Here is a 19,139-nt window from a genome sequence, read left to right on the forward strand (position 1 = left end):
GAGAAAGGGAGAGGCAGCAGGCCTGACACATGGCCCACATTCAGGCTAGCTCCCGCCTGGGTGCTGCTAACCAGAGAAAGCCCTTTTGTTCCCCAGTGAACAGAGAGAGATGTGAGAAGGGAAATCTTGCATTATTTAAAGTCAACCGAACAATCAAATGTCTCTCCATCAGGAACAATAGATCAACCAAGTTTGCAAAGTACAGACAAATCTGAAACTATATTGGGGAAAAAGGAAAAAAGGAAGCATTCACATTTGGCGTATTTTAAAGGCTTACCTGCCATCCCTGTTGAAACTGACACTGAAAATTGACTCACCAAGAATGTCAAGCTTGGTGCTAAGGCTGAACAAATAATCTTAAAACCAGGCTAAAAGAATTTCACAGGACTAAAAGAATTTCCACGCTCTTAGAAAAATAGCCAACCATCTTGGTGTAAGGAATAATCTCAAACAACCTGACCAAGCGTCTGTCAGCGTTCTGCAGAGCTTGGTGTGGTGTCTGCATAAATCTCCTTCAACCCCAAAGGTCAGAGAACCCATGAATTAGAACAGGGAACACCTTAACGCAGATTATGGAACAGGTGATCCCTACTTTGATGGCTGTGTGGATTCAGAGCATGTAGGTATAGGGTACTGTGTAGAACTACTGTGCATCTCTTCACTGGATGGGATTTGAACATATGAATATGAACATGTGTAAGCCAGCTTTCCCACCGTGACTAAACACAAATGAAGGACTGCATGCTAAGCAGTTCCTAGAAGGAAACTAATCTAGGCCAAATCAATATTTGGAACCACCTTCCCCTTCATCTGACTGCCTAAACTAAACATACAAAACAGGCAGTTTTACAAACACATTTAAAATGGTGTTTATTATGTAACAATATATATGTACACTTTACTTTTGATGTTATAAACTGTATTTAGAAAATAAAATAAACTCTATTAGCTTGTTCCAACAGTGGAGGTGAATGATAAAAGACAGCCTGATATTACTGGTGAAATGTGAAGCCCATTTATTTTGCACACAAATTTGGTTGTGTGTATGCCTGTGTGTATGCTTAGATGCCTACATGCATCTTATTTTTGACAGTCACATCAAACAAACAATCTCAGTGCTATGTCAACAGATTTCTCCAAACAGCTCATCATCTGCCTGCATACTTCTGGAGGAATCGTCATTTATATAAACCTCATTCTCTCCACACCCAGTATGCAAGCTGCTCAGGCTAAAGGAGGCCGTCAGAGTGTGCGCACACACGCACACACACACACACATGCACACACACAAACACACACACACACACACACACACACACACACACACACACGCTCATAAAGGAAGAAACCACTTTACTGCTGAAGGGCCAGTGGGTGTGGTGGTTTTTACTTAACTTTCTGATTTAGGAAATATTCTCCTGTGTGCTCTTCCCATCACTTGAGAACACCCTCACTGCTGGGAACATTGGGGACAGCCAGAGAAAATGAGCTCAAGTCTTTGTGGACCCCCCATAAAAACGAGACACATTTTAGAAGAATCCCTGGAAAGCTTCTCCTGGCCATGACTGCTGGAGGGGTCTTCAGCAAGACACACAAAGAGACACACACTCCCTCTCTCTCTCACCCACACACACACACACACACACACACACACACACACACGACCAGCCTTTACATAAATGGGCCTGCATATCCCATCCTCAGCCACCTCCCTTCTCCCGTGCCCATATGAGAAGAGTATAAAGCAAGCACCTGGTCCCTAGAGGTCACACCGCCAGGGCTAGAACACAGTTCACCTCTGGCTAATGCATTTTACTACCCCAACCTCAAGTCAAGTCCTGCACATTCAAGTGTTGAAGTCCCCCACTTCCCCAAGAACTCATGCCAATGAGTCTTCCACTGTCCCAAGGTCCCTCTTGGTCAAAGTATAACATCATGAGTCCGTCACTCCGTCTGGTCAGTTCCTCTCAATCTGCTCAATGTCCAGCTCTCCACCCAGCTGATATACGTCGCGCCTGCTCTCGCACAGCCCCGCCCACAAGGGCTCGCGCTCCTTCCCATTGGTCGTCCCTGAGTTCAGGTGCCCACAGCCGGGTGGGTCCGCGTCCCGCTCGTCGGCAGAGGAGTCGTCCGCCGCGTGGCACTGCCCCTCTGAGCGGCAGCGAGGCTCCCCGCCCTGGTCGCCCACCGAGGCGAAGGCCGTCTCGTACTGGTGGCCGGCGCTCCGAGTGGCCGGGACGGGGCTGGCGTCCTCCCCCGTGATCCCGGGGCAGCTCAGGCTGTGGAAGTTCCGCAGTTTCTGCACAGAAAAGAGAAACGAGATCAGGTCAGTGTGGTATGCATTTATGTACATTTACAATCAGGTTACATAGAGACTATCAGGGGCTATTTGAAGAGTCACATTCTTCCATGACTCCGTCCCAAGACTGAGAGTTTTCCATGCATACTGTAACACTGGAGTGCAAAATCCCCTGGAGAGGACATGGAGCTCCATTATGTTTAAGTGGTAAGGCGCCTTCCCCCTTCTGCAAAACCCACAGCCTATATGAGGAACAGCTGAGAGAGTGGTTTCTTGTCCGAACCTCTAGTATGAGGCCTGGCCTCAAGCATAATACACAACCCCACCCTGCAAAACTTGGCTAATCGCTAATCGCTGTGAAACGCTCACGTTGTTTGATGATTCCATTGGAAACTAGCGTTTATAAAGTCACTATACAATATGCATGGGAATTACAACATTTGAAAAGCCTTTCAGCAATGTCCAAGATAAACATACAGTAAATCAACAAATCTGAGCGCTGGGAATTTTTAAACTCTCCACTCAAATCACACAGGAAGCAATCGAATGACGACACGGAACACACAACCATAAGATAAATGTAGTAGAGCAAAACTGTAACAAAACAGTGAATCATGACACCCCATAATAAGACATAACCTTTTCCTTTTAGGGTATGGATTTCCTGTAATGACAAAAACCCAAGGCCCAGTTGCCATGGGAACAGAACATTTGCTTTGAAGTACGTCCTTCCCGCTCGTTTCTCGGAGAGCTTGTCCAGAACAATGTGGCCTGTGCTCCGTGTGAGAGCACAATGCGAGGCGGCCGTGTGGTGTGGTGTGGTGTGGTGTGGTGTGGTGTGCCACCCCGGCGGGCTGGACTGTCCTGCCAGGCGGAGCGCATGATGCAGCGCGGCGGCGCCGGGGAGCATCTCATTAAGCGCTCATTTGCATACGGCCACCACGACACTGCCCCGCTTGACCACAACGCTGCCCCGCTTGACCACAACGCTGCCCCGGCCTCTCCGCCGCTTTACCACAGCCCTGCGGCTACAGGCCGGCACCCAAGGAGGAAGGGCAGATGTGCGCACACATCTACAGTACAGTTGTCGGAGACAACTGCTGGGGGGACTTAAGTTGGGAGAGTATGTGAACTTGGACTCACTTTCTCTCACACACACACGCGCACACACACACACACACACACACACACACACACACACTTCCACACACGGCTCGGATAACTGACATCAGCCAGCCACGGCCCTGGCCTCGCACTCCCCCAGTGCAGAACAATGAGCGCATACATCTGGGCTGCTGTGTGAAATGTGCAGCCCCATTCCCACAGCGCACTGCAGCGTGCCCGCCCGCCCGCCCGGGGCCCCAGCACACAGCAGCTGGCGTGAGCCACGGCGTGGCCTCGGAGAATGGAGAGGGCCCCTGCAGATTAGCCAGGACAGCATGGACAGAACAACTGCCACTCCAGGCTCTATAGAGTAAGGAGTCGGGGGGGTGGGGGGGGGACCCTGCCCCCACTGATAAAACACACGCACATTGTGCGCCTGTTATGTAATAATGCAAAGAGGGGTCTCGCACACAGCTTGGCACTCTAAGCCCTCCTCAGACACGCTGAGAGAGAGGCACACACACACACAAAATACACACACACACACACACACACACACACACAGCAGGGCGACAGACGGACAGGAGAGGCCTGTGAATGAGCAGGGGGAAAAAAGACGGCAGAGAACTGAGAACTGGTGATCTGTGTTGGGCCTCTCTCCCTCGGGTAGAGGCTGGCTGGGGCCAGATTCTGAGCAGCCCCACATCAAAGCGGCCCCTCTGTATGGCTTGGCACTACCAAACAGTTCCCTCACTACGCTCAGCCCTGCCGGCCCATTAGGTGTGGGAATCTGCAGAGACCTCCGCCATCTGCTATTACTACCATATATGGTGCGCAATTTTTATAACTTAGTAACTTGGCACCATTGAAATCAAAGCATGGGTGGTACGGAGCTGTATGTCTGAGCTTTACCACTTGCTGACTAACGGCACAGGCACTCACCACCATCCACACCAGCACAATTCTCCTCCTAGCCCACAGGGCATCCCACTCAACATACAGAGAGTGGGATGTGAAGTGGGGAGTGAAGATCTGAGGTCCATCCTGGTTCATCTGAATGAGAGGCAGTTAAGTTCAGATGCATTTGGTCCAGCTGGCACATACAAGTCCCTCATACTAATCTCTCATATGAGCCTAGAAGACTGATCATTAAATGATGCCACAAGTCACAAAAATGACCATCTAATCGGTTAAAGACTGAATCAGCACCTGAGAGAGAACGGGTATGAGAACCATGATCAGCTCATGATTCTAGTGCCACATAGTCTACTCTAGGGATTGGACTAGGAAAGCATATCGGAAATTTGATGCAGGTGTGGGTACCTTCAAAACAAATTGTGGCTGATTGCCAATGCAGACACTGATCTACACATCTTGTTCATTTCATGGGAAAGACAGAGCAGGGATGGGGGAGAGATAAAGGGTGTCATATTTAGACCAATCATATCTGGAGCTCAAGCAGGACAACATTCCAGCGCAGTGCTCCGGCACAAAAGCAGAGGCACGGCCTCCAGTCGAGAACAAACACGCAGGTAGCCCGACAATCAGCAGGAAAAGCGTCAGCCGCGCACCAGAGAGACCTCTCACAAGTCCTGCAGCGGGAACGCATTGTTGCCGCGCCACTGGAATGCCTTTGTGTGCGCGAGAGCTTGGCAGTGGCCGTCTCGCAAGGGGCTGGACCGTTTCAAAGTGTAGGTGTTCTGGGTCGCGGCAGACTGTTTGTTAAGACACCACTGAACTCTGGGTGACTTCCTAGCGTGGGCTATGGCCAGCTCTGTTTATAGCTCTGATTGCTGGGAGCACTAAATGACGGTATTGCGTGTGAGCATGGCTGCCAGTAAAGGGTGTGTGTTTGGCAATGTGACCTGCATGCCATGTTCTGAGTGCATGTGCAATGGAGATGAAGCTGGTAAAGATTATACTACTACTACTATTATTATTATTATTATTATTATTATTATTATTATTATCATCATCATCATTATTATCATCATCAAACAGCTTTCAAAGAAGTACACTGTTCACAGGAAGATTATTATCAAATGTTTTTAGAAATGTCTCTGCAAAGAAAGTTTTCGAATCCTTGCTCTTGCTCAGCTATGCCCGTCCTTCAGTCACAACAAAGATAAAAAAAAAAAACAACTGCTGTGTCCTCTGGACAATAAAACGTTCTACACTACCATGCTCATGGCTACAATAATTATTGACCTGACCCAGTTGCTGGATTTATAACTGCCTCTGTGCCAGGCCCTCTAGGTTAACGGGCAGGAGTTCCCATCACAGCTAGGCAACCTGTGCTGTGCCAGCACAAACAAGATCCACTGGACCTTTCCAAAGAGGTACATTTTGTCCATGGAGCTGATGGGCTGAAGCCATAGGGGACTCAAACGCTGGCGGACATTTGGAAACTCCAGTGCACAGCTGCACATGATTATTTCCGAGCTCCCCTCTCGGAGGGCTTGTGCTCTAAAGCGCCACAAATCCACGGCTGACCAGAGCCAAGGGAAAAACCTTCATTCTCCCGCTCCTGTGGGAGGGGGGGGGGGGGACGAAAATCGGTGTATTTTCGAGGAATTAAGCCATGGGCCAGATCGCCATCAGCTGTAATGAAACATGGCTTTCAAAGAAATAAGAGGGAATCAGACTGGGGAGAGAGAAGGAGAGGGGCGAGGGAGTGGGGCGCTGCTGCTGCTGCTGCTGCTGGTGCCGCTGCTCAGAGTTCACAAGGCAAGCTGCCTTTGAGTTGGGAAACAAAAACACAAGGCCTGGCCTTTTCACAGAGGAAGCCAAATTGAGAATTAGTCAGTGCCAGTGAGGCGATTAGATACATGGACTTGTGTGCAAACACCTTTTGAAGGCCGCGGAGCGCTTGTGTGCCAGCGGCGAGCGGTCAGAGCGAGTGGGACAACACGTTGGCCCGGGCTGCCCGCGCCAGACAGACACGGCTCACACGCGGCACCGCCTCAGCGCACCATCTGTTTCCTCTCGCCTGTTGCCAAGCTCCACATCTGAGGAGCGCCTCGTGCTCCTACTCCACTTTTCCTTCCAGCTCCGCTATATCTGTACGTGAGCGTCTGAGAGTGTGTGTGTGTGTGTGTGTGTGTGTGTGTGTGTGTGTGTGTGTGTGTGTGTGTGTGTGTGTGTGTGTGTGTGTGTGTGAGTGTACACACAATCAGAAAAATGCTACACAGAAGGGACCTGTGTGAAAACACTTGCGTCACAGTAAGCGATGGGTAACAAAAGTAGCGTTAGCATGCTGTGCGCGTTTATGATTCTACATTGAGACAGATGAAATGGTAGCCTCAACATGGCCCAGCACAGCCATGATATGGGCAGAGCAGCAGGAGTTTGGGGCTGTTAAATCCATTTTGGGGGGGCGGGGGGGGGGCGACTGTGCTCAGTGACCCAGAAGGACTCATCCCTCATTAAGAGCTCCTGGAGCGTGGCGAGAACAGAGGAGCAAACGTCTTTGGCCCGACAGACAGTAAGCCAAACTGACAACAGGCTGCAAGACGCACTCAGCCTTGCTATGGACACAGGGCCTAAAATGGTGCGAATGGCACACACTGACGACACAGTAAAGTAGGTTAACCAGCTGGAGAGAGCAGCTTCAATTTGGGAACAGGTGTCATCTGAGACAGTTACACACTGTTAGTTGGCAGTGTCGGCACAGGAGATTTGACTTGCACACTACAAAAGAAAGGAGGGTGAATGCAACATGGCCTTATGACGGGGGAAGCCTAATCTGAACTTGGTTCAGTCAAGGACATGAGGAAGGAAGTGAAGAACACCGAGGTAAAGCAAGCTGTGTAACAGAACAACAGTGTGTTTTGTATTTTGGGTCAACCGTCAAGCCTTAGCTGTACAAATTCAGGGACAAAACCATACAGAGTTAGTTGGTCTGTTTCAAACATTGCTGATTAGGTCTGTTTGTTCAACTCTCTGCTAGGCCCTCTTGATTAACGTGCGCCACAACAAGACAACCAGTTTGTACTACATCCCCACCCGTGTAGGAAGAGGGCATGGAGCCTGTGATCCTCACCTGAGTCATCTTGGCCAGGTCCAGAGAGGGCCTCTGCTTGTGAGAGTCGGCCGGTCGGCGGCGCTTGACTCCGATCTTCTTGTCGTTCAGAACGCAGGGTTGGGAGCGGCTGCGCGCCAGGCCACTCTGCCCGCCGCGCCGGCCCATCTCCGGGGTGGAGTCGGAGGAGGAGCAGGCCTCCGTGTGGCCCTGGGGCTGCTCCGGGAGGCAGATCTGCTCGTGAGAGAGGTAGAGTGGGCAGGGGGGCTTGGAGGGCGAGGAGGAGGAGGAGGAGGAGGACGGGGAGGTGGGGGAGGCCAGCAGCCCCGTGAAGGCCGAGGGGAAGGGGAGGCTCCCGCCGAAGCAGGGCAGCTCCAGGCCGTTGGCGCGCGTGGGCAGGCTGAAGCTGGAGCTGCGCTGCATGCCGGGGAAGCCGGACGAGGCGCCGGGCGCCGCGCCCGAGTGCCCGCTCCTCTGGGCCACGCTGCCGCCGCTGTGGCAGCGCCGCTTCTCCACCGCCGTCCAGACGCGCGAGCCCTGCGGGCGCCACGGCGAGCGGCAGCCGGCGGCCAGCTCGTCCGAGCAGGAGAGCGAGCGGCACTGGCGCTTGCTGGGCGGGGCGGCGGAGAGGGCGGCGTGGGCCGCCGCCGGGCCGCTCTCGCTCAGACTCAGGTCCTGCAGCAGGGTGCTGATGGTGCCCGAGGTGCCCCAGGGCATCGCGCTCAGGCTCTGGCAGCTCTCGGGCAGGGCGTCCCACAGGCTCTCCAGGCTGGAGCCCACTGGACGCTGCTGGATGCCACAGCCTCTGCCCATCTCACACCACCTGCTTGACTCTGAGAGCACACACACACACACACACACACACAAACACAGGGGAAGAAAAAGAATGAAATGATTATGAACATCAATGACTTCACTTACACTAAATGTGGTTTTTAACGAATGAAGGCCTGATTAGATGAACAGCCTCATTTGTCAAAAACGTATCACAATGTAACCATCATCAAGCTGGTCTTCACTCAGCTGGTGTCAAACAGTAGTCAGACACAAAGAGCAGGAACTACCATCTCCTACATACGGTTGGTTTTCACGGAAGGAACTGGAAGGGATGCTTCAGGGCAGCCCACACTTTTGTGCATGTTCCGACCACAGCACCTCTTTCAGTATAGTTCTTGTGAGTAAGTCTGTGTACCCCTGAAACTACTGGGTGGCACTTACAGTGATGATGGGTGGCGTTATTTGGTTAATGAGTGGAAGACAACAAGTGCCATTTTTAAAACCAGCAAACCAAATATGTTTTACTATATCTTGATTACCCAGAAGGGAATTGCAGCTCATGAAGTACCATGTTAAGATTACGTTACACATTAACGTCAGATGAAATATTGGCTTCGTCAACAATGTAGAACCATAAAGCAAAATTCCATGGGCAATCCTAACGCTATCTAGAAATGGAGAACAGCAAAATCTAGTATCGAGCCAGGCTGAGATACAGCGATATTCAAGCTCACACAGGTGGTAATAGCGATTCTATTACCTATATCGTATATTGTAAAGGTCCAATGTTCAATCTTGGTACACACAATCAATATTGCATTCTCTGTAGACACACCAAATGTCTTACAATTCGGTCCATGGGAGCTGCTACAGCTCCCACCTTCATTCTGCTAAAGGGCACTTCTTGCCATTTTGCTTGGACCCCGGCAATTACCCCTTGCAGTTATAATTATTATAGTTGGTGGCATGCTGCAACACTTGAAACCTTTTGTGAGGTGGTTCACATGGGTGAAAACTGTAAAGTCGTCATGGACAAAGACTTAGCCCCGGGTGTGGCCTATGGACTCTATAGCACCCCCTTATGTCAGGGAGTCTTGTGGGCAGCAAAGCGTTTCACCCCCCCACACACACAAGAGTTAGTGGGATATGGAGAGAGAACAGAGAGGGGAAGGGAATGTATCCTCTTATCTAACTATGAGTTAGATGGCAAATAAGTTTACTTCTCAAAATGTTGCCATGTTCCTTTAAGCAAAACCTTGCTTTTGTGCGCTGGCCATTTTAATGGTTAATTGCTAGCAATGGAGGCTTTGACATGGCGTTAGTGACTAGTTATCTAACTTCTGTTGACGTTGAATCACCCTAACCTGACTCAGTTAATCCCGCCCTCCACCTTGACACCACCTCAAGCATTACAGAGCAGGTTGGCCAAAGGATAAAGGTGAGGCCAGACACCTGGGGACAATAGGCCTGAGGAAGCCTCGCAGAGGCACAAGACGTGACAAAGGGGAAGCCATTAGCCTCCATATGCCTCCATTCACCTGACTGGCCCAACAGTGGGGAAGTGACTACTATGTAAGTCTGGAAAAAAATATGACCAGCTCATGACTGCACAAAACCACAATTTCTCCCTCAATTCTCTCATTCTCTGGCTACAGAGCATCATCTGCTTAAGCAAGTACAGTACAAGACACATTCCATATTCCACCAATATATCCCAAAGCTTTTACTTTGCGACCCTAATGAACCTGAGATCTAAAAATGTAGGCTTAAAAAAAAAAGTAGCATGAACAAAACCTTGCCAACAAAACTTCAAGAAACATCCAGCTGCAAGACACGCAAGCGAGGCATTGGGGTCTTTTTCAGAAGGTAAACAAATCTATGTCTGAAGACTCTTATTTCAGTCTTTTCAGGAAAGGAGTACAAAGCACAACAAAGTCTGGCCCTCTGCAGACAACAGCTGCCTTTCAACAGAGCCAACAGCCTCACAAGCTGTTCAGGGAACATTTCAATAGCCTTTAATTACATAGTAAAGCAAGGAGAAAGGGAGAATCGACTGAGTCGAATCAAGATGGGTTGACGAGAGAGACAGCATGGAAGGTGAACAAAGAGAACAGGAAGACTGTACACAAGAAAAACATTTTCACCTGAAACATTTCTTACTACTATCGTCTACTGGACAGATCATTTTGATGTCACAGCTACACTGAAGTTCAAAGAAGTAAAATAGCAAAACAGATAACAGATATTGCTATGACATTGCAACACTCATAGAAAGGTTAAAAGGTGAATATGTAGGAGATGCATAGCAAAATAAAAACCTTAGTGCCAGTTAAAACACATTTTTTTCATTGGTTGAGGCAAGCCTAGTGCGGACATTCCACATGAACTGCATTCATTGATGGTTGAATATGTTGAATAAGTTGGGGACATTGCTACCAAACCCAAATTAAAGTGAGGGTGAGCCTGTAGGGATCTGAGCAGTAGCATATTTCCCTTCATTGTACCAAAACTTGATCCATGGCATTTCTGTTTTAAGACATTGTAACTTGGGCATGTCTGTCTGATACCTGCAACAGCAACTTTGTTGTTGAACTGGAATTCTCAGTCATCAACTCAACCACTCCTTTACAGTTCATTGTGGTCCATAAAACTCAACTAGTCAGGCTAGGGTTAGCATTTAAATAGTCAAAAGTACCATATTAATGTGCCCCTTTCCCTGAAGCCTTTTCTATGCAAGATGTAGGTAAAGAAAGATCTATGGGGTGTGCCAACCACCCAGCTCTTCACACAAGTACTTACCCATGATTCCACAGGAGAAGAGAGCTGCCCCCTGGCTCATGGTCACTGGCTCACACTGTAAAGAAACAACAAAAGGAAGCGTGCCTCCTCAACACTCCACTTGGACAAACACCGACACACAGCAACCTTTCAGGCAAACATCAGTTCTGTACAATTCACAATGAGGCAGGAAACCGATCACTCCCCTCCTCCCCACCAACAGCAGCAGCCATGCCAGCAGAGATGGGTCATGTAGACCACAAGCAAATCAGCTGTCTGTGCATGTCAACGAGCTAGCAAGCCAGATGCTAGAGAGAGGGGAGGGGGATTCGGGGCCTTCACCACACACGCTGAGAAAACTCTACAGGCGAAGTCAGTCTACAGTCTTAACTGAGGCTCGTGTTTAAGAGGAACTCTTGAATGGCTTCAGCCCAGATAATGTGAGACAAGCACTGGTCAGATTTCCAGGGAAGTTTTTGTCATTCAGTTTTCATTCTGTTCTCATGAATCATGCTAGCGTGGCCCAGGGCAAAAGCCACAGTTTTTTTCCAGAGGAAATAACTGCACCGAAAACTATTTAGATGACAAACCCTTTCTGATAACAATGACACTTTTACAATACAATCACCTTATTTACAACTTAAATGTCCTCTCTATCAAAACAGAAATGAGGATGTAACTTTTTTACATTCCTCCCTAAACTTTACAACAGTGATTAGAGGTTCTAATTTTAAATATTTAAACAAAGCTTACCGGCTTGAAGTTTGAATCTTTGGATGTTACATCATCAGCTCCCTTCTTTTCCAGTGTTTTAGCTTGAATAATCACCATGGCAACACACATCTTTGCCACAGTCCGATCCAGTGCAGAGCTGACCCATCAGAGCCCATCTTTAATGGAGGCGCTGAGATACAGGAACACACTAGATGTCCATCAATGCAAATGTTCCTGTCAAGTTCCTCTGAAATGTTCTTCAGGGCTCGGCAGGAGTCTGTGGAGATAAGACAAGAGCTTTAGGCTTTCTTTTGTTTGACCCAGAGAGCAGGAGGCAAGCCGCCGGGACAGCGGGGGAAGAGTGTGGCTGCAGTGCCCAGAGTCTGACCTCCCCACCACCTCAGGAATTCTTCTCCACTCTCCCTCCTTTTGTCTGGCAGCACATACACAGAGCCCTTTCAGTAATCAGTGTGTACACACACGCACGCACGCACACGCGCACGCACACACGCACGCACACACAGACAGACACAGGAAAGCACAGAAGGATACCCAATTCTAGAAAAAACCAACAACAACAACAAAAACACTGATGTTGGAAGTCACAACAGCACTAACTTCTGACAGACAAAGCGCTCGTTCTCTTCCTGTGTGTTCATAGCCCAAAACTTGCAATCTGCCAATTACAACAGATGTGTCCACTCTTTAACCTTTCCCAATCCCCTCTTGTATTGCAACATCCAGAGCAAGGGTTAGTATGGAAATCTGACCTTTTGGATGATCAAACATCATACCAAAGACATACAGACAAGAAACCATTCAGGCTGCTAGGCTAGGCTACATGATGCTATATCAACACCACTTACCAGTCATCTTACCAGTCATCCCCCATCCACAAATAGTTAAATGAAAGCCATGGTGGCGTGTAGTAAACAGAACTATACAAAGGTGTGGCAATGAGAATCATTCACTGGAACTGGGATGACTAGTCCAACAGTTCGATATCGAAGAGCAGACGTCATGCAAAGAAAACAGGAAGAAAGATTTTTTCCATGGCATTAGTAACTGATCTACTTGTAACCGATGTAGACGCACAGCAAGTGATAAGGCTGCTTTAGCTACACCGTGGAGTGCTTTAGAACAGTTTAGTCATCACTTCCTTACTTCAGGAGCACCTGACCACCGAGAACGCTTTGTCTAACACGAGCCAGCTGAGCCCTGTGGTATAAAGCTTCATCAGGCACACATCTGCCCAATGCTGTACACCCAACATGACCTCATAAAACTCAATGCCCAAAGGATTCACTGGCCTATGACCTGTAGAAGGATGCTACAATACAGGGTCTCATTCTCAGTGGAGAAAGAGCACAATGCAAAAAACTGGAGAGGTGAATCAGCAAGACTTACTTGTGGGCCAAAGCACTGCTACTGCTGATAGGATTAAGGGTGTGCAACTACCATATCATGCACCTCGTGATGCTAATGATCAAGCCTGAAATCCTCTCCTCTGATTTGTCCACATGCCAGGTTATGCTACACACCAACAATATCATGCTACTGATGGGAGCAAGACCCAGTTGAACCAGAGGACTGAAATCTGTTCAATGCAGCTGAATGGGCAACCTTGGCAGTTCCTCTCTAGTTTCACACTTGTATCAGGTTTCTCAGGATGCTTTGGCCGATCTTGCTGGATGCTCCCCTAAGTAGCGCCTTTGTTTCAGCCGTTTCTAGAAGAAGGGGTGCTCAACAACTTGAAAAACAAATGCACCAACCACCGCTACATTCTAAAAAGCATCAAGATACAGAATATTTTAGGTCTACAAGATCTGTTTAACCAAGGTATCTCATCTCCAAGGAGGTGTCAACACTGATACTGTAAGTATTTTTTCTTAAGAAAATGTCTACAAACACAATGAACCTGTGTCAACAATGAGCCAATTAAACTGAATTCTCACCCCATGGCTAAATGCCTCTGCGAACAAGTCTTACTTCAATCCAACCCACAATTCTGTGAGGTCACAGTGACCTTGGCCTTTGACCACCAAAATCCAATCAGTTCATTGTTCAGTGAATCCATGTGAACATTTGGGCTAAATTTGAAGAAATGTCCTTGAGGCGTTCCTGATATATAGTGCTCACTTGAGTCAAGAACTTAAGGCTACAGTGGCAAACCAAATCTCCAGCAAATTGACGTTAAAGTGACCTTGACTTTCGGCCTTTGACAACCCGAAGCTAATCACTAATCATCTTTTTAGACCAAGAGAACATTACTGCTAGCCTACATATAGAGGAATTCTCTAACTTTAAACCACAGAAAACTTCTTGCTGAAATAGCGGACATTGCAGGGCTGTGCTGTTGATGCTGTGCTGTGCAGTCACGTTACACGTATGCCTTTTACTTTCCCCGAACCAAATGCATGCTGCTGTACTAAAGGGCATAAAGTGTCCCTTCAACCACCGTCTTCACAGCTGACATCAGTCTCAGAGTGGCCAACCACAAGAAGAAGAAAAAAAGTGCATATCTGGCCACCTCAGCCTATTTGCTAACTATAAACAGGAGAGTTAGAGAGGCTTATTGCACAATGGTTAAAACCGTCTGGAGGTACAAATTCATTAGTTAAAGGTGCCCTATGGTTATCAAAATAATTTCCATTCATCACCCATATACCCATGTATGACAGTGTATTGACTGACCGTAACCTCAATCAAACAAAGGCTGACAACGTTTTCTGATATTCAAATAGCAGAATATTGACAAGAAATACAATTTCTGTCAAAAAACACTCCGTTAACACCAGTTTATGAGTAATCTATGGCGTTGTCCGTGTTAGTCAGAGCTAGCATGACTAGCAGTGTTTTCATGTAGACAAACTGTGTGGTATATTGGACAGCATAAATACCCACGTATAGGTACCACATCTAGCCTAATGGCAAGTTTACTAAATTAATGTAAGCAGTGGTTAAATAGTCAGGAAATCAGGTGACGTGTCTCAATAATGTGGCAATAACTTGAAGCAAACTTATACATCAGGATGGTGACTAGAATTCAGAAGTTCAATCTTTCAGCACACCCTCAACATGGACAGTCCTAGACAAACTTGTACTGGTGTTTACAGACAAGGACAATTATTTTGAATCCCCATCGATATGCAGATGGCAGCGCAAAGGGTGTGAGGGCTTTCAAAAAACACTTTGAGTCTTGAGGGCTTTGAAACCACAGAGCCGGCAGTATGTGAGCATAGGGTGGGGGATAGTTCACCAGTGGATTCACAAGTAGGCAGCTGCCCCAGCCACTTACCATAAACACAAAGGCCCAGCCGGCCTGCTCCTCTTAAACCAGCTTGTCAAGAGAGGCCTTACTTTTGCAGAGGGAAGTGCTGATTTAGAGGCTGGCCATGTGCACCCAGTCTATGCATCCACCACTGTATAACAGGGAAGGAGGACATGCATGTTGTGCTGCAGACAAAGTCCTTTAACAGCATGTGACTTTTGTTCCAGCAAACCCTTGTTCCATTTGGGATTGCTTGCACGCCAACAGACGGCCTGTTAAATTGTTACCAGGCAATAAGAAGCTTTGGCACGAAACCGAAGGCTGTGCCACCACAGCCACAAGTATGTAACAAAGGGTGAAAGATGGAGAAAGAAGTGCAAGACACTTTCAAATAATCTCAACATGGGCAATTAGGTGTGATGTATACAGTGGGTAGCATAATAGCTGAGGACCTCTTTCTTCATAAACATGTGAAGCTGAGGGCTACTTTCTTCATAAACATGACATTCTTTCAATGTGATTGTTGATTTAGCATTTCTTCAAATAGAAAAACAAAGTGTAGATTTAAGGTCAAGTCCGCAGAGAATGCTGTGCCCATATCTCAAGGCAAACTGGAAATTGCAACGTTGAAATGTGAATTGTGTATAGAATATGTAGCCTGATTCCTCAGTACGGTCTAGTTTCACTGTCACCCACACATCCAAATACAAGTTTTCAAACCTCCCTGTACACTACAGCTTAGAAACAATACTTTCATCACAAATGTTACACTTGAGACCACCTTCGACAATAACTAAATATGAAGTATGAACAAGGTCAAGGAAGGGGATTAACTAAACAAACTCAAAATAGCTGTGTAGCATCAGGGCCCATGTACATAATTTTGTAGAAAGCTAATTGACGTCCCAGTTACCCTCTACATTTTGGGTATTGCAACCTACATAACTGATCATAAAATCAATACATTCCCACACAGATAACCTATGCAGAAAATAAATGCATGCCAAAGTTTCTCCAATTCACAGAAGATGCAGACACCAGATTAGCAAGACAAAGTTAAGGTCCAGTCAGCATGCATACCACCATTATGTTATGCACAGTTGTGTACCACTTGCAAATGGGCAGGTGTATTTGAATTGAGCTATGCTTAGGGGTGTGAATCATTACTACCAAAGTACAAGACACATCTGTAATTATACTTCGTGACCGATGTAAAGGGGTGTGCATGCTTTTGATAAGAGGTCAAACTATCGAAACTACTACTATATTGCAACTATCTGTCCGGAATCTAGCAAAACAAAGGCATTTGAGCTCTGTTTACGCCGCGAAGTTCCATATTTGGCACCAATGTCCATTGAGATTATACTGTCCTAACAATGTAAAACCTGAAGCCTAATTAACCTACTGTCCATTCCCGTTAATAGTAGAGTATCAAGGTGAACGCTGAATAGGATGGCAAGGCCTCGTCTGGCTGAAGAATAACGTTGCCTAAAAACAAAGTGGGGACTTTTGTCCTTGACGCAGCAACTTTCCCATCACAAAGGTGGGTAATTTTCCCCAATTGATAACCAGAACCAGACACCACGTAGTTGCCATCGTCCTTATTCTATCAAGACATGACCTAAACTACATAGTTAATCGCCAAAATGTCATTAGTGTACGCCTAATACTTTTCCGATTCCATGAAATTACATTTTTATTCTATGGGAAAAGGGGGGCAGCTCAAGAACTGGTCATGTGGTCCTATAAAGTAAGTTGATCTTAAAATCGCTTGTTTCTGCAAATAACCCGCGTAAAAGCATAAGGAACCCAAAAGGAAAAGCAAAAGGAATCCAAAAGGAATGCATGGTTTACTTGAGGTTAATGTTGTCAGCTAGTAAATTAACATTACCTCGACTGTTCTTACATTCACACACATTCTAATTTCACAGTCAACTCTAATGTTAGAATCAACGTTAACCTTTTTAGCTAATCCAGAATCGATATTCATTTGCTCATCTAAGAGTGTCATTGCTAGACGAAGATCTAAGTTGGTTAAATAAACTTGAAGACAAAGAATGGCTGTTAGCTGTAGCCAACTCAGCTAGCCATTTGAGTTTGTTCAGATGTTTTCCTGGCTAGTTCTGTTTCAGACAAGTGTTCCAAACCGAGCTAACATCGCCACAAAAAATCTCTTCGTGCTACACGCCATCAATAAACAGACTTTTGAGGAGTGTACCATATTACCAGGGTTTGTTTCGTGTTCTGCCGATATTTGTACTAACTTTGCTAGTCTTTAACTTTTGGAAACAAGCTCGCTTGCTAATGTTCGCTAGCTACTGTAAGTTAATAATGTTGCCTCTAACTAATGTTAGCTACTTTATCATTTAGTTTAAAGTAAGTTACTCACAAGGATCATGTAGTACATCTCTGTAGAAACAACGTTACCCACAGAGCTGACGTAAATTGCCAATTCACTTCGACAATGCATAACAAAAATCTTGGCAAACTAATCAAGATGTTAAATTCCCCGGACCCCAGTGTGTACACTCTCGCACACGGGGAATTGTGCCACAATCATTTCGCTTGCCCTACATCTACTCGCTTTGGGCTGGTGCATGCTTGACATGCACACTTGACCGAACCATTGACTCGCAGGGGAGAACGGAAACTTATATTATATTTATTAAATAACATGTATCCCATCTCAGATATTTGAAAACACCCAAGGACAAATAGTGTATGGATAAAACACATTATACATTGTAGTAATAAAGAAAACATATTGTTTAGAGATGTTAAGAGAGACACAATGTGTAATCTACCCTGGTGAGTTTGGAATATTCTGTCAGCCTGAAAAAAGTTTGCTAGTTCATTGAGTAGTTTCTACAGTACAAGTTTTGCGGTGATGCCTTTGTTCACGATGTACACGATGTTAGTTTTGGTTTTAAACAGTTATCAACATCGAACTAGGCTACTATTAATATTCCTGAATGTTAGCCAGCTGTTTATCATTTGGTTGAGTAGGCAAATTGCGGTCAGGGTTTCTTTTCTCCATGGTTTAGGCCTACCGGTAGGCTACCCTGACCAGTTTTTATTATTGTTAGCCTATTATTAAGTCAGGTCTAATATCTTCCAACACGTTAATTAAAGGTCTATATTCAGATAACTGTTCACTCTGTTTCTGAAACAATGAAGGCTTAGGCCTATAGGCTGTGGTATGTCGAACTCTTATTTTGTCCCCTTTTGTTGGTATTTCAAACTCTTCTAGTAATTTATGCAGCGTCATGGGAATATGTCTGGGATGCGGCTGCTTTCTATGAGTTTATGAAATGCGTTGATTCTGTCAACAGGCAAGAGAGCAAGAATTCTAAGTCCTTACATTTAATTGTACTGATTTGGAAGATGCATTGGTAGCAGCTGCAACTGCTTACAAATGCAAACACACAGCAGGGTCATTTGAACTGACTGCTGCAAGTAGGTTAATATTAAGGAATTGTATCCAGGAGTTGCACTCAGATTCTACTTAGCCTAATTCTCAAACTTGTGTCATCAAACTATGATAAGCCTATTAAGTTCTGAGTGTACATTTATCTTGTTTGCCATGTATTACATGTGTATTTAGTTTATAAAATGCACATATACATCTAGTCAACTGAAATGCCGAATGACTGAATTAAGGCACACTTATGCATTTGGGTTGGGGTAAGCATAGCTTAGCCCAGGCAGACAGCAAGGTTAATCCAAAGATAGCATCTGCTGTTACTGTAATCTCTCTCGGGACAGACTAGAGGAGGTTCACGTACCCGTAGATAAGAAAAAGAACAGAAAGGGTTAGAGGAGCCTCAGTATACTGACCAAAATGATTAAAATGGCATATTAAAAATCTATTTGTTATTAATAGATACACCAATGCTGATTATTTCCAAGAGAATAATAATGTGAGTGACTTAATGTTTATGAACCCAAATGGGGCTTATGGTTCAGTCAATATCCTAATCAATAGCAATATTGCAACAATCAATGCAATAGCTCACAGGCAAAACAGTATCCAGTCCTCCTTGTGTGACATTCTCATCATTGTTGATGTCAACAGAATTGAGAACACTGGGAACAGACAGCAAAGACAATAGTGGAGTCATATCGTGTAAAAAGTTTGATCAACTGTTTTGGTTTAGTGGACTGCATGTGCAACA

General features: G+C 46.2%; 1 protein-coding gene across 2 annotated transcripts; it reads right to left on the reverse strand.

Annotated features, from left to right (window-relative positions):
- Positions 1 to 853: 853 nt before the first annotated feature.
- On the reverse strand, positions 854 to 17,526 carry fam53b (family with sequence similarity 53 member B). 2 transcript variants are annotated; one of them, XM_062526124.1, is made up of 5 exons: positions 17,354 to 17,526; positions 11,733 to 11,970; positions 11,001 to 11,055; positions 7,446 to 8,257; positions 854 to 2,299 (listed from the first exon to the last, which is right to left on the reverse strand). In XM_062526124.1, the coding sequence occupies exons 2-5, from the start codon at positions 11,820 to 11,822 to the stop codon at positions 1,958 to 1,960; spliced, it is 1,299 nt and encodes a 432-aa protein (XP_062382108.1). In that variant the 5' UTR covers positions 11,823 to 11,970; positions 17,354 to 17,526; the 3' UTR covers positions 854 to 1,957. The 2 variants fall into 2 exon arrangements, with proteins under 2 accessions (XP_062382108.1, XP_062382109.1); XM_062526125.1 differs by lacking the exon at positions 11,001 to 11,055.
- Between the last annotated feature and the right edge of the window lie 1,613 nt (positions 17,527 to 19,139).

The sequence above is a fragment of the Sardina pilchardus genome, chromosome 22 (genome assembly GCF_963854185.1).
Source record: "Sardina pilchardus chromosome 22, fSarPil1.1, whole genome shotgun sequence".
Taxonomy (NCBI): domain Eukaryota; kingdom Metazoa; phylum Chordata; class Actinopteri; order Clupeiformes; family Clupeidae; genus Sardina; species Sardina pilchardus.